General features: G+C 46.1%; 1 protein-coding gene across 1 annotated transcript in view; it reads right to left on the reverse strand.

The window, feature by feature from the left end:
* LOC126284028 (GTPase-GDP dissociation stimulator vimar) overlaps nucleotides 1-13,003 on the reverse strand; it is a 109,881-nt gene that overhangs the window by 83,713 nt on the left and 13,165 nt on the right. Inside the window, exons 3-4 of the mRNA XM_049982581.1 lie at nucleotides 7,747-7,989; nucleotides 7,386-7,549 (exon numbers count right to left, since the gene is read on the reverse strand). Of these exons, the coding sequence (XP_049838538.1) occupies nucleotides 7,386-7,549; nucleotides 7,747-7,989 (407 nt within the window). The remainder of the gene's footprint in view (nucleotides 1-7,385; nucleotides 7,550-7,746; nucleotides 7,990-13,003) is intronic.

Below are 13,003 nucleotides of genomic sequence, written 5' to 3' on the forward strand. Positions count from 1 at the left end.
CCTGGGCCATCACATCCAATCCTGGTACTGCTGATTCCTCCAAAAAGCAACTGCAGAGCACATCACCTATCACCCAGTATTATACTGGCCTTGAACTATTAATCAGCTACTTCGTAAAGGCCATGACATTCTAAAATCATGCCCTGAAATTAAGTCTATTCTGTCTCAGATTCTGCCCACCATACCTACAACAACTTTTCGTCACCTTACAAATCTCCGCAGTATCCTTGTCAGACCCTATGCTGCTCCTGCACATCCACGGCTCCTATCCCTACCACTGTCCCCGCTGCAAGACTTGCTCTATGCACCCTACCACAACCTCTTCCAGCCCTGTAACTGGTAAAACATACAATATCAAAGTGAGAGCCACCTGTGAAATGACACATCATATACCAGCTGTTATGTAAATACTGTTTGGACCTTTACATTGGCATGACTGCCACCCAGTTACCAGTCAGAATGAATAGGCATTGGCAGAATGTGTATACATGCAACACACAATTATCCTGATGTGGAGCATGCTGTACAACATGACAGTCATGACCTCGGCACCTGTTTCACCACACACGCCATCTGGATTCTTCCGCAAGACACCAGTTTCTCAGAACTCCGCAGGAGGGACTAGCACTACAACATGTCCTTAGTTCTCACCACACCCACCTGGCCTTAATTTATGTGAATTCCTTCCATCTCAGCATTTATTCAAAGTAACTACTTGTTTCTTCACTCAACATTAGTTTTCTACATCTCTCTTTTTCTCACTAGTCCATTTTTCGCCATATACTCCCCCCCCCCCCCTCCCGCCTCCGCAGCAATGCACTTAACTTTTCACTTTTATTAACTCGTGCACAATGCTTTAGTATCTGTCTTGCATACTCCCCTGTCTTCCACCTTTAAGCTCTCAGGTTTTCAAGCCTCATCTGGTGCAGTCCCCAACAGTCTTCCCTTCTCATCCCACATGGTACATCTCCCCTGACCTGTCGTTCTGGGTGACTTTTCTGGACTGTATCCCCTTCCCTAAACCTCTCCAGTTTTTTTTTTCTTGTTTTTTTCCTTCACCCCTCTTCCTTCCCCACCAGCTCTTCTGGCAGAAGAAGGAGCCACTGACTTCAGAAGCTGGTAAAACTTAAATCCTTGTGTGTGTGTGTGTGTGTGTGTGTGTGTGTGTGTGTGTGTGTGTGTCCCTGCCACCACTTGGTGAGTCGATTTTTTATCTATCCATTTACGTTATATTATCAGTATATATTTAGTGTTTGCATTTGTGTATGTAGATTTGAATCTGCAGCCATTGCTGTAACACATTGTGAGGAACCTCTCTAACTACCCCAAATATGAATATTTACGTATTTTATTATTCACTATAATAACACAACTTGTACATTACTGGTGCAGGTGGGGAATCTATACCAAAATAATCTTATTGGTACCTATGGAAACCACAGTGAAGGCAACTGACAAGATTCCTTGTTTTTGGAGTCCTTATTAAGCAACTGTTAGTCATTTGTTACAGTGTCTTCCCTATACAACTGGGAAATGGTACACTGCAGTCAGTACTTGAGCTGGTGTGATCCTTCCCATGTTTCAGGAAGGGGACAGTAATCACTTCCCTCCCACTTCCCTCCATAAACTGGGGTATTGGCCCACAGATTCTGTTAAAATGCATGCTGAGGTAATTCTTTGACTCAATATTCTAATGCAGTATGCCATGGTGCACTCTGTCCGATCCCAATACAGTAATGCGAGCCACAGATAGTGCATGCTCTGACTTCCTATTCAGAAATAGTGGCTGCACCCTTTAGTGTTACTGAAGCTTAAGTGCTCTCAGCTAACTCTTGTCTGCATTGGAATGCTGGAACTGCAATGACATCCAAAGAAATTGGTCTGAGGTATTTCATAACTATTTGGGTTACAGCTTCTAATGGAGTGATTACAGTACCACTGTTCAGCATGGTCATTGCAAAGCAAGCATTATCTTTCACATCGATCCTTGATTTTTTGATGATATGAAACATTTAATATATTGTTAAAATGTTTGCCACTATTGTCTTTTGCTCTCTCTGATAAGGGACTGAGCTTTGCTCAAGTGATGTGAAAGGCCACAAGATTGCAGCAAATAGATTACACTGGAACTTTCACAGAATTGCGCACAGGCCCCTGACGGTTACATAGCACTCCCAGATCCACAACGAGACTGGCCATTCACCAGGCTCTATTGATGACCTCAGGACACAGGCGGCAGCAGCAGCAGCAGCACCAGCAGCAGCAGCAGCTCTACAGATGATGGTGGTGACGTTCTCTCATGTCCTGGATGCTGAACTGATGTCTGAGTACAGCCTGGTAATGGTAAAGACGGCAACAGGCTTGTTATTACATTCATTTATGTGGCTCCGTGGTTGGTGCTGGTACATTCAGCCAGCAGGTCAAAACAGGAAAATGGTTACTTATCCAAAGACTCCTTGTTCCCTCTTTATCACAATGAGGACACACTAACAATGTTGTGCCTTGTTATAAATATAAAGGTTTGATTTACCTAATGGAAAATCTGGAGGATTATTCTGTTGAGCACTTAATTGTGAAGATTTGGTGACCTCTGCTTGTCCACTCAACCTGTTGAAATACTCTTTCTTTCTGCGAAGTTTGATCACATTCCCACAACAGCCAGGAATTGATAAAGCTCACCCAGGCAGAGCTCTGATTGTCCAGGTACACCTTCTCCAATTGGGATGTGGCAGATTCCCCAGAGACCAGCCACTAATGACTGTCTTGCCTCAGCAACTATCCATCGGTATGCAGCACATCTTGAAATTGAAGTTTTTTTTAAAGACTTTTTCCATCATGTGCAGTTAAGCCAAGACAGCTGCCCACCAAAACCACAACTTTCCACAATCGCAACCCATATTCAGAGTTTACAGTAGTAAAAGGCTGGTTATTCTGACCAGACTACAGCTCAGAAGGTGCACGTTTGCTACGCTTACATCCAGGAAAAGGACCAGAGGGTGCACTGGCAGATAATAGAGCACAATGAGGGTGAGGTACATTAATTGGGAGGAGGTGATAGGACAGAGGTGGTGGAAACTTGGTTGGGAAACTATATGTTACCATAGGTTGAAGCTGGAAAAATTTTTGGAGCATAGAGTGTGTCTTAAGGTCAATTCCCATCTGCATATTTCCGAAAAGTTGGTGGTGAAGGGGAGGATCCAGGTGGCCTGGGTTGTGAAGCCATTAATATGAAGCATTTTATGTTCAGTTGTACGTTGTGCTATAGGGTGGTCCACTTCACACTAGACCAAGGTTTCACAGTGGCCATTCATCCTAGAGGACAGCTTGTTGGTAGTCATACCAATATAAAAAGCTGTGCAATGATCGCAGCTGCTATATGGCATGGCTGTGTTCACAGGTGGTCTGACCTCTGATGGGGTAGGATAAGCCTGTGATAGATCTGGAATTAGAAGTGCTGGGTGGTTGAATTGGGCAGGTATGGCATCTGGGTCTCAGAGATATGACCCCTGTTGCAAAGGATTGGTATTGCGAGTGGCACAGGGATAGACTAGGATTTTGTGGATGATGAGTGATGGAACGCAACTTTAGAAGAGGTGAGAAGGTTTTTGGTTGCAGTGTCCCTCATATCAGAGCATGACAAGAGATAAAGCCCAGATAATGGATGTGGTTCAGTTCCTACCCAAGATCATTCCTACCCCTCCGAAAGTGGTGTCCTGTCACCCGCCCAACCTCCACATCATCCTAGTCCATCCCCATGCCACTCAAAATCCCAGGCTCTTGCCACAGGGATCATATCCCTACGGAAGACTCAAGTGCTAGACCTGTCCAACTCAGCATTTCTTACTCCAGCCCTGTCACAGGCTTACTCTATCCCATCAGAGACCGAGCCATCTGTGAAAGCAGGTATGTCTATTCCAGCTCTGCTGCAATCACTGCATAGCTTTTTATATGGTTATGTGCATCAACTAGCTGTCTACCACGATGAACGGCCATGTCCAAATCATAGCCAAGAGCAAAGTGGACCACCCTATGGCACAACATGCAACCAAACATAACATGCTTGGTTATAATGGCTGCTTCACAACTTGGGCCATATGGATCCTTCCCTCCACCATCAGCTTTTCTAAAATGTGCAGATGGAAGTCATCCCTACAACACATTCTCCACTTCTGAAGTTATTTCAGCCTCAACCTACTGTAACCTATTGTTGCTTCACCCACCATCCAAGAGATTCAAGCCCCTCTGTCCCCTCACCCTCACTGTGTGCCACTCTCAGCCAATGCACCACCAGTCCTTTTCCTTTCTCTGTTCCTCTTCTTTTTCACTCACTCCCTGCCCCCCCCCCCCCCCCCCCCCCCCCCCCTCCCTCGCTCCGTCCTCCACAGCAACCTGATGTCCCTGGCAGCCTTGTCCAGCTACCTTCCAGTCCTTGCACGCTCCACCAGAAACTGCTCTCCCCCTCCCCCCCCCCCCCCCTCATTCCATACCCTGCTAGGAGCCCTCCCCCCTCCCCACCCCACTCTGGATTGCGGCTTTCATTCAACAGGACTGTTGCATTCAAGCCATAGTGGCCAGAGATAGTAGTCATGTAGTCATGTGTGCACGAGATGTGTTGCTTTGTGTGTGTGTGTGTGTGTGTGTGTGTGTGTGTGTGTGTGTCTGTTTTTCTGAAGAAGAGTTTGGCCAGAAGCTGAATGTGTAACAATGTTTTCATTGTGCCTGATGGTAACTCAATGTGTCATCTTTATGATCAGTACCAGTATATCCTTTTCATAATTGCTGATATTCCAACCTGAACTTTCCACTGTTTAAATACAGACTACTGGTTTATTATGAACTAGCATTTCACTGCCTCTATCACAATATCCTTTGAAGTAAACTAGAATACCATGCTGTCATAGGAACTTCCATGAAATGTTTCAAGCCATATCCATTCAACAGAAAACTAAGGCATTAATAGTAAACAGTTCTGTATTCAGCTGTGATTCATCATCCTCTCACAGTATTATATTTGCTGTACTTTTTTTGCACATATTAATGACATTTCATCAGTACTGTTAATAGATGAGTTGCTAATGTCATTTTCATCAACTTTAATAAATGGTTTGTAGTTAATTTTTTGTCACTACATCTCAAAAAAGCGTACTGTCAAAGTTCAGAACCTTTCAGAGGTTTCCAGCTGCCTAAAATATGGTGGGATTACAGCTATATAATATATACTACCAACAGGAGAATACCACAGAATTTGTGAAATGCTTAAACAAATCTTTATCTGCACTGCAGATTCTGTCAGACATGATGATGCAAAAAAAAAAAGTTTTTCACACTTTGCTTAGTTACATAACATAATGTACAGTTGCGGTTGTGGTTTCTGGCCAAAGACGAATTTTAAAGTAGTTCTTCATACTAGTCGACTATGTGCAAACCTATTAATCTCTGCAATCTTCTGAACCTGCTTGGCTCTCTCTTTACAATTGTCCCCTCCCCCCTTCAAATTGATGATTAATCAGTTATTTCATCTACTCATTTAATTTTCAGCATTTTTTGGCAGCACCACATTTCTACTTACGGTCTCTTCTTACCGAAACTGTTTGCTGTCCACATTTCACTTCCATTCAAGGCTACAATACAGCCAACCACCTAAAGGAAAGATGTCCAAACATTCAAATTTCTATTCAGTGTTGAGACACTTCTCATTTTCAGAAAAGCTTTTCTCGCCACTGGTAGTCTGCCTTTTACATCCTCTCTGCTTCAATCATAACTATTTATTTTGCGATACTGTTCACTCAGAAACTGGTCGAGATGGACCTGCACTCACTGACACCAGCATTTCCTGCCACATTTGAAATAGATTGCATAAACGAAACACAACACCATCATCATGTCCCCTAGATAGGCCTTTTTAATAATCACTGTTAAGGCATGTCAACATGTCAGCGAGTGATACACAATTCCTTGCAGACACGTCAGACTGTGTGTCAATATAACAACAAAATAGGCACCATCAATCACACTGCTTTTTTGGGTGCAAACCAAACACAACTGGTCTTTTACTGGCCTACTGTCATGTTACCATGTCGACCCATCTTGATGCACTGATTACATACAAGTGACTGATTCGCGCTCAGCACTTCACTGCAGTGCAGAACAAATACAACAAAACAATTCATACTCATGTCCAAAACACCTAACACCACTTGCACACAAAAGAAAATTCATGGTTACACATGTTTAACTGTCTCCATAATAATTGGTATTTCCACAAAATTTTGCCCCATATAAGACCAGAAATGTTATAAATTCAACAAGTAGGGAATCCGACTGCTGGACAGAAAATGTGGTTGCAGTAATCATGCTACTATCACAAAGACAACAGATCTGTTAAATCTGAATGTTTCAGGACCCAGCAATTCAAATATGGCATCCTGTGAGGACCACCTTTTGAGTTTTTTCTAAAAAGTGAAAGAAATACATTTCTTTCACAATATTAATGTCACTCTCTAAGATCCGACCTGTCAGTTGCCATGACTCAGCAGAACCCAGCAGAACCAGGTCCACCTCTGAGGGTATTCAGCTCAGCTTTGACTGAAACTTCTGAATGGAATAGTTTCATGCGCCACGACTAGACAACTTAGGAAAAAACCAATGGCAACTGTCTGTAGTTCTGAATGACAATTTGTATTGTCATGAAGAAGAATGTCATATTTCAGTTATTTTTCCTGATTTCACTGATGACTTGTGGCAAAAAAATTGCCACAAATGAACCCTTTTTGTTAGTTTTGGTTCATCTTGGAACTCCTGAACACCTGACTGTTGCTCATACAAACATAACCAAGTGTTGTCTGCTGTTTTGATGTTTAATATGGATTTTGTATTTCTTATTCAAATTTTCTGAGCAATTTCTTACACCCACTGAAATGCACTTTGCCAAATTGTGCAGAATCAATCACTCAATCAATCAATAGATATCTGCACCCACAATCCATGGTTTTTTGAAACTGAAACAAATCTTACTCGACTTTCACAAGATTTGTTGCTAATGGAAGCACAACCACAACAAACAAACTTTTGTGGAAGTGGCTGATAATCAAAACTTGAATGAAGAAATTTGAGACATTTTGTCAATTTATGGCTTCACAAAACTCATAGTGAAACATGAGAAAAATTTTGAGGAAAATTCCATTTTTTTCACAATGATGTTTCTTTAAACATTTACTGTAAACATAATGCTTGGCCAATTTATTAACTGCATTTGTTTTAACAACAACAAAAGACAAATTTTAAAACTATAATAATGTCACATATCGACAGCACCACGTAATGGTCACTTGTAAAGTCTTGAAATGTGACCCTCAAATTACACTTTGCTTTCCTCTAATGCCTACCTTCTGCTGAACATTTTCTTGGCCAACAAGCAAATTTAGCAGGCATCCTGAAGCTACAGCACGTAAATTTCTTTCCTCTTCACCAGCCTCAGATGAAAACTTCTCCAAAACTTGTATTAATGGTGGCAAACAGTGTGCCTCCAAAAGAAGTGTCCTTCCTTTATCTGTAAGAAATACATTACCCGATATAACAATTCCAGGCAACATTGTAATTCACTTTTCAAACTAAGACGAGAGATAGACGGAGGTGGGGGGGGGGGGGGGGAGAGAGAGAGAGAGAGAGAGAGAGAGAGAGAGAGAGAGAGAGAGAGAGGGGGTGGGCGAGGGTAAAGAAAAGTTGAATTACGACTTCAATACATACCATTCTCATAGCAGATGTTGCCTAAAGCTCGGCAGATCTGTATAAGAAGTTTAATATCATCTTCTTTGGCATCCAAGTGCTTAACTATGGCCCCAAGTAATTCCGAATCAGCACATTTCTCACGGCCAGCGTCAGACTTCGCAAGTTCTGATATAACCTGGGCTGTTTTGCTGACAACATCCTTTGATTTCCAGTTTAAAAGAGCTTTTGCTTCAGGAACAAATTGTGTATTGGCAGAAGACTCTGTAATTTCAATAATGTGCGTAACTATATCATTTAATCAATTAATCTAATCAATTTTTGAAAATATACAAGAAAGACCACTGGCTCTATAATATTCCAAACTATAATACTTTTTTTAAATCAAACAATGGAAACTCCAGGTAGGAACATCAGCAATGTAGGAAAACACAGATTGCTATTTACTGTAACGGAGACATGTCAAGTTGCAGACAGGCACAATTAAAAAACACTCCCATATTGCTTTCAGTCCCAGCCCCAGCCTTCGTCAGTAAAAAAAAAAAAAAACACACAAACACACAAACACACAAACAAACACACACACACACACACACACACACACACCTTCTAGGAGGGGGGGGAGAGAGAGTGAGAGGGGGCAGAGTGGCTGGGGGAGGGAGAGAGGGAGGGGGGCGGAGGTGGGAGACGGAGGTGGGAGACGGAGGTGGGAGACGGAGGTGGGAGACGGAGGTGGGAGACGGAGGTGGGAGACGGAGGTGGGAGACGGAGGTGGGAGACGGAGGTGGGAGACGGAGGTGGGAGACGGAGGTGGGAGACGGAGGTGGGAGACGGAGGTGGGAGACGGAGGTGGGAGACGGAGGTGGGAGACGGAGGTGGGAGACGGAGGTGGGAGACGGAGGTGGGAGACGGAGGTGGGAGACGGAGGTGGGAGACGGAGGTGGGAGACGGAGGTGGGAGACGGAGGTGGGAGACGGAGGTGGGAGACGGAGGTGGGAGACGGAGGTGGGAGACGGAGGTGGGAGACGGAGGTGGGAGACGGAGGTGGGAGACGGAGGTGGGAGACGGAGGTGGGAGACGGAGGTGGGAGACGGAGGTGGGAGACGGAGGTGGGAGACGGAGGTGGGAGACGGAGGTGGGAGACGGAGGTGGGAGACGGAGGTGGGAGACGGAGGTGGGAGACGGAGGTGGGAGACGGAGGTGGGAGACGGAGGTGGGAGACGGAGGTGGGAGACGGAGGTGGGAGACGGAGGTGGGAGACGGAGGTGGGAGACGGAGGTGGGAGACGGAGGTGGGAGACGGAGGTGGGAGACGGAGGTGGGAGACGGAGGTGGGAGACGGAGGTGGGAGACGGAGGTGGGAGACGGAGGTGGGAGACGGAGGTGGGAGACGGAGGTGGGAGACGGAGGTGGGAGACGGAGGTGGGAGACGGAGGTGGGAGACGGAGGTGGGAGACGGAGGTGGGAGACGGAGGTGGGAGACGGAGGTGGGAGACGGAGGTGGGAGACGGAGGTGGGAGACGGAGGTGGGAGACGGAGGTGGGAGACGGAGGTGGGAGACGGAGGTGGGAGACGGAGGTGGGAGACGGAGGTGGGAGACGGAGGTGGGAGACGGAGGTGGGAGACGGAGGTGGGAGACGGAGGTGGGAGACGGAGGTGGGAGACGGAGGTGGGAGACGGAGGTGGGAGACGGAGGTGGGAGACGGAGGTGGGAGACGGAGGTGGGAGATGGAGGTGGGAGATGGAGGTGGGAGATGGGAAAGTAGTGTAGTGTATAGGTGGGGAGAAAGGCAGTGCTGTCTTGTGGAGTGTGCATAGACATCTACTAACAGGTGCAGCATCAGGAGGTTGTGGTGACAAGGAGGTGGGGAAAAAAGGAGCGAAGTGGGGAAAGACAGACAGATGCCACTGCAGAGGGCTGCAAATAAACAGTGTGGGAGATGAGAATCGGGAGCATATGATAGGACAGAGGGGATGGAATCTGTTGAGGCCGGAATAATTACGGGAGCGGAGAATTCGTTGTAAGGATAACTCCCATCTGTGCAGTTCAGAAAAGCTGATGGTGGAACGAAGGATCCAGATGGCTCAGGTAGTGAAGCAGCCATTGAAATCAACGGTGTTATGTTCAGCTGCATATTGTGCCACAGATTGGTCTACTTTGCTCTTGGCTATGGTTCGGAATGGCCATTCATCCTGGTGGACAGCTTGTTGGTAGTCTTACCAATATAAAACACTGTGCAATAACTGCAAAAGAGCAGGTAAATGACAAGGCTGCTGCTTTCACAGGTAGCCCGGCCCCTGATGGGGTAAGACATACCTGCGACTGGACTGGAACAGGACATGCTCAGTGGGTAGATTTGGCAGGTTTTGTACCAAGGTCTTCCACAGGTATATGATCCTTCTGGCAAGAGACGGGGATCGGAAGTGGCATAGGGATGGCATAGGGATGGACTAGGATGTTGTGGAGGATGGGTGATGGGACACCACTTTAGAAGAGATGGAAAGTATATCAGGTAGGATGTCCCTCATTTCAGGGCACGATGATAGGTAATTAAAGCCCGGATTGTGGGTGTGACAAGAAATGGCCACAGAGTATCTGTCTGAGGGATCGTGCCTGTCTGTGAAGGCTTTGGAGACACTCAGCATAATGAGCGAGGAAGGTTTTGTCAGAGGAGATATGCAGTCAATAGGTAGCCAGCCTATATGGGAGGGATTTTTTGGTGTGAAAGGGACGACAGCAGTCAAAATGCAGGTACTGTCAGTGATTCATGGGTTTAATGTGGAGAGAAATGAGGATGGAGCCATCAGAAAGGAGGTGGTCCATATCTAGGGAGGTGGCATGCTGTGTTGAGGAGGACCACATGAAGCAGATGGGAGAGAAGGTCTTGAGGTCGTAAAGGATTGAAGACAGGCTGTCTTGGACCTGACTCCAGACCATGAAGATATCAATGAACCTGCACCAGTCCAGGGGTTTGGTATTTTGGGAGGCTAAGAAAGTCTCCTGTAGATGGCCCATAAAAAGATTGGCGCACTACGGTGGCATGCGGGTGCCCATGGCTGTGCCATGCATTTGTTTACATGCTTTCTCTTTAAATGAGAATGATTTTTGGATTAGGATAGTGTTAGCAATGTGTCTGAGGAATGAGGTAGTGGGTTTGGAGTCTGAATGACATTGGGAAAGGTAGCATTCAACAGCTGTAAGACTATGGGCATGACGGACGTTTGTGTATAAGCAGATAGGATCTACAGTCATGAGTAGGGATCCAGGAGGTGAAGGGGGGGGGGGGGGGATGATGGAGAGTCAGTGATGGAACTGGTTGGTGTCTTTGACGTGAGAGGCTAGATTGTGGACAATTGGTTGGAAGTGTTGGTCAATGAGGGCTGAAATTCTTTCAGTGAGGGCACAATAAACAAACACAATGGGGTGTCCAGGATTTCTGGGGTTGTGGATTTTGGGGAGCATGTAGAAGGTGTATGTGTGGAGAGCCATAGGGGTGAGGAGGGAAACGGATTCTCAGGGGAGATGTTCTGGGAAGGGCCTAAGACTGTAAGAAGGGAGTGGAGTTTGTGTTGGACTTCCGGAATGGGATAACTACTGCAGAATTTATAGGCGGATGAGTCATAATTGACAGATGCCTTCTGCCAGGTAGTTAGTGTGATTCATAACAACAGGGGTGGAACCTTTGTTTAGAGGCAGGATGATTATATCAGGATATGTTTCGAGGTTGTTTATGGATGTTCTTTCTTTTACTGAAAGGTTGGTGTTTCAAGGGCCTGGGGAAGGATGGTGAGGCTAAGGTGGACGTATGAAATTCCAGGAAGGTGATCAGCGGGTGGTTAGGTGGGAAGGAGGAGGTTCACAGGTGAACAACAGTGTTATGGGAATTTTTTGGCTCTGGATTTGATGGAGGGTTGGTAGGGGGTTTTGGGGATGTGGCAAATAGAGGTGAGCTAGAAAGCTTGAGAGCACATGAAGGGCCATTCCAGACACCAACCTGCTGACATCTTGTTAACCCTTAGCTCCACAGAAGTTTCAGTCCTATCCAAGGTCCTCACCTTTAGTCCTACACCCAAATTTATCCATGCTGGGCTTGCCTACTCTCCTTTTCCCAATCACTGCAATGGAAGCACTTCTTTGTCGCCGATCCCCACAACCAAAACCACCCTATTTCCAAAATTGAATCCTGCCTCTTCCACTGCATACCATCATCCAACTGTGATTCTCTCTTCTCCCAACAAACCACCTGCTGATCACCTTCCAGGAGTTCCGTACCTCCAACCTCCATTTTCTTCTTGACCCCTATGACACCCCACACACCCACCTTCTACATGCTCCTCAATGTCCACAAACCCAACAATCCTGGATGCCCCATTGTAACCAGTTATTGTGCTTCCACTGACAGAATTTTGCCCTCATTGACCAACACCTCCAACTAATAGCCCATAACCTAGTATCCCACAACAAAGGCATCAACCATTTCCTTCACAGACTCTACACCATTCCCACTCCTTTACCTCTTGGATCCCTACTAGTCACTGTCGACACCATCACCCTATACACCAACGTTCCTCGTGCCCATTGTCTTACTGCTATTTAACACTACCTTTCCGATGTCCTTCAGACTCCAAACCAACTACCTCATGCACTTCACTTGGTCCTCCCCAACTCAGCATGCCACCTTTCTACATGTTGACCTCCTCCTTTCTGATGGCTCCATCCGCATCTCTCTCCACATTAAACCAACGAACCACCAATAGTAACTGCATTTAGACAGCTGTCATCCTTTTCACACCAAAAAATCCCTCCCACATACGCTGGTTACCAGGGGACAACATATCTGCAGTGACAAAAACTCCCTTGCCCATATACTGGATCCTTCCCTCCACCATCATCTTTCCTAAACTGCAATGATGGGGGCTATCCTTACAACACATTCTCCGCTTCCATAACAGTCCCAGCCTCAACCTACGCTAACACACTGTCCCCACACCCTCTACCCAACAGATTCCACCCCCTCTGTCCTATCACCTGCTCCTCACTTGCATCTCCCACACTGTTTATTTGTAGCCCTCTTCCAACGCATCATTCCGTCTTGCCCCACTTATATTCTTTTTTGCTCCATTTTTTCACCACCCCCCTAACCCACAATCTGATGACACTGCACCTGTTGGCAGTCTAGTCCCTGCACACTCCACAAGATAGAATTCGTTTCTCTTGCCACCAATGCACTACTATTCCTTTGTCATGTCCTCCAGACTGCTTCTTGCATCCCACGTGA

This window comes from Schistocerca gregaria, chromosome 8, assembly GCF_023897955.1.
Source record: "Schistocerca gregaria isolate iqSchGreg1 chromosome 8, iqSchGreg1.2, whole genome shotgun sequence".
NCBI lineage: Eukaryota > Metazoa > Arthropoda > Insecta > Orthoptera > Acrididae > Schistocerca > Schistocerca gregaria.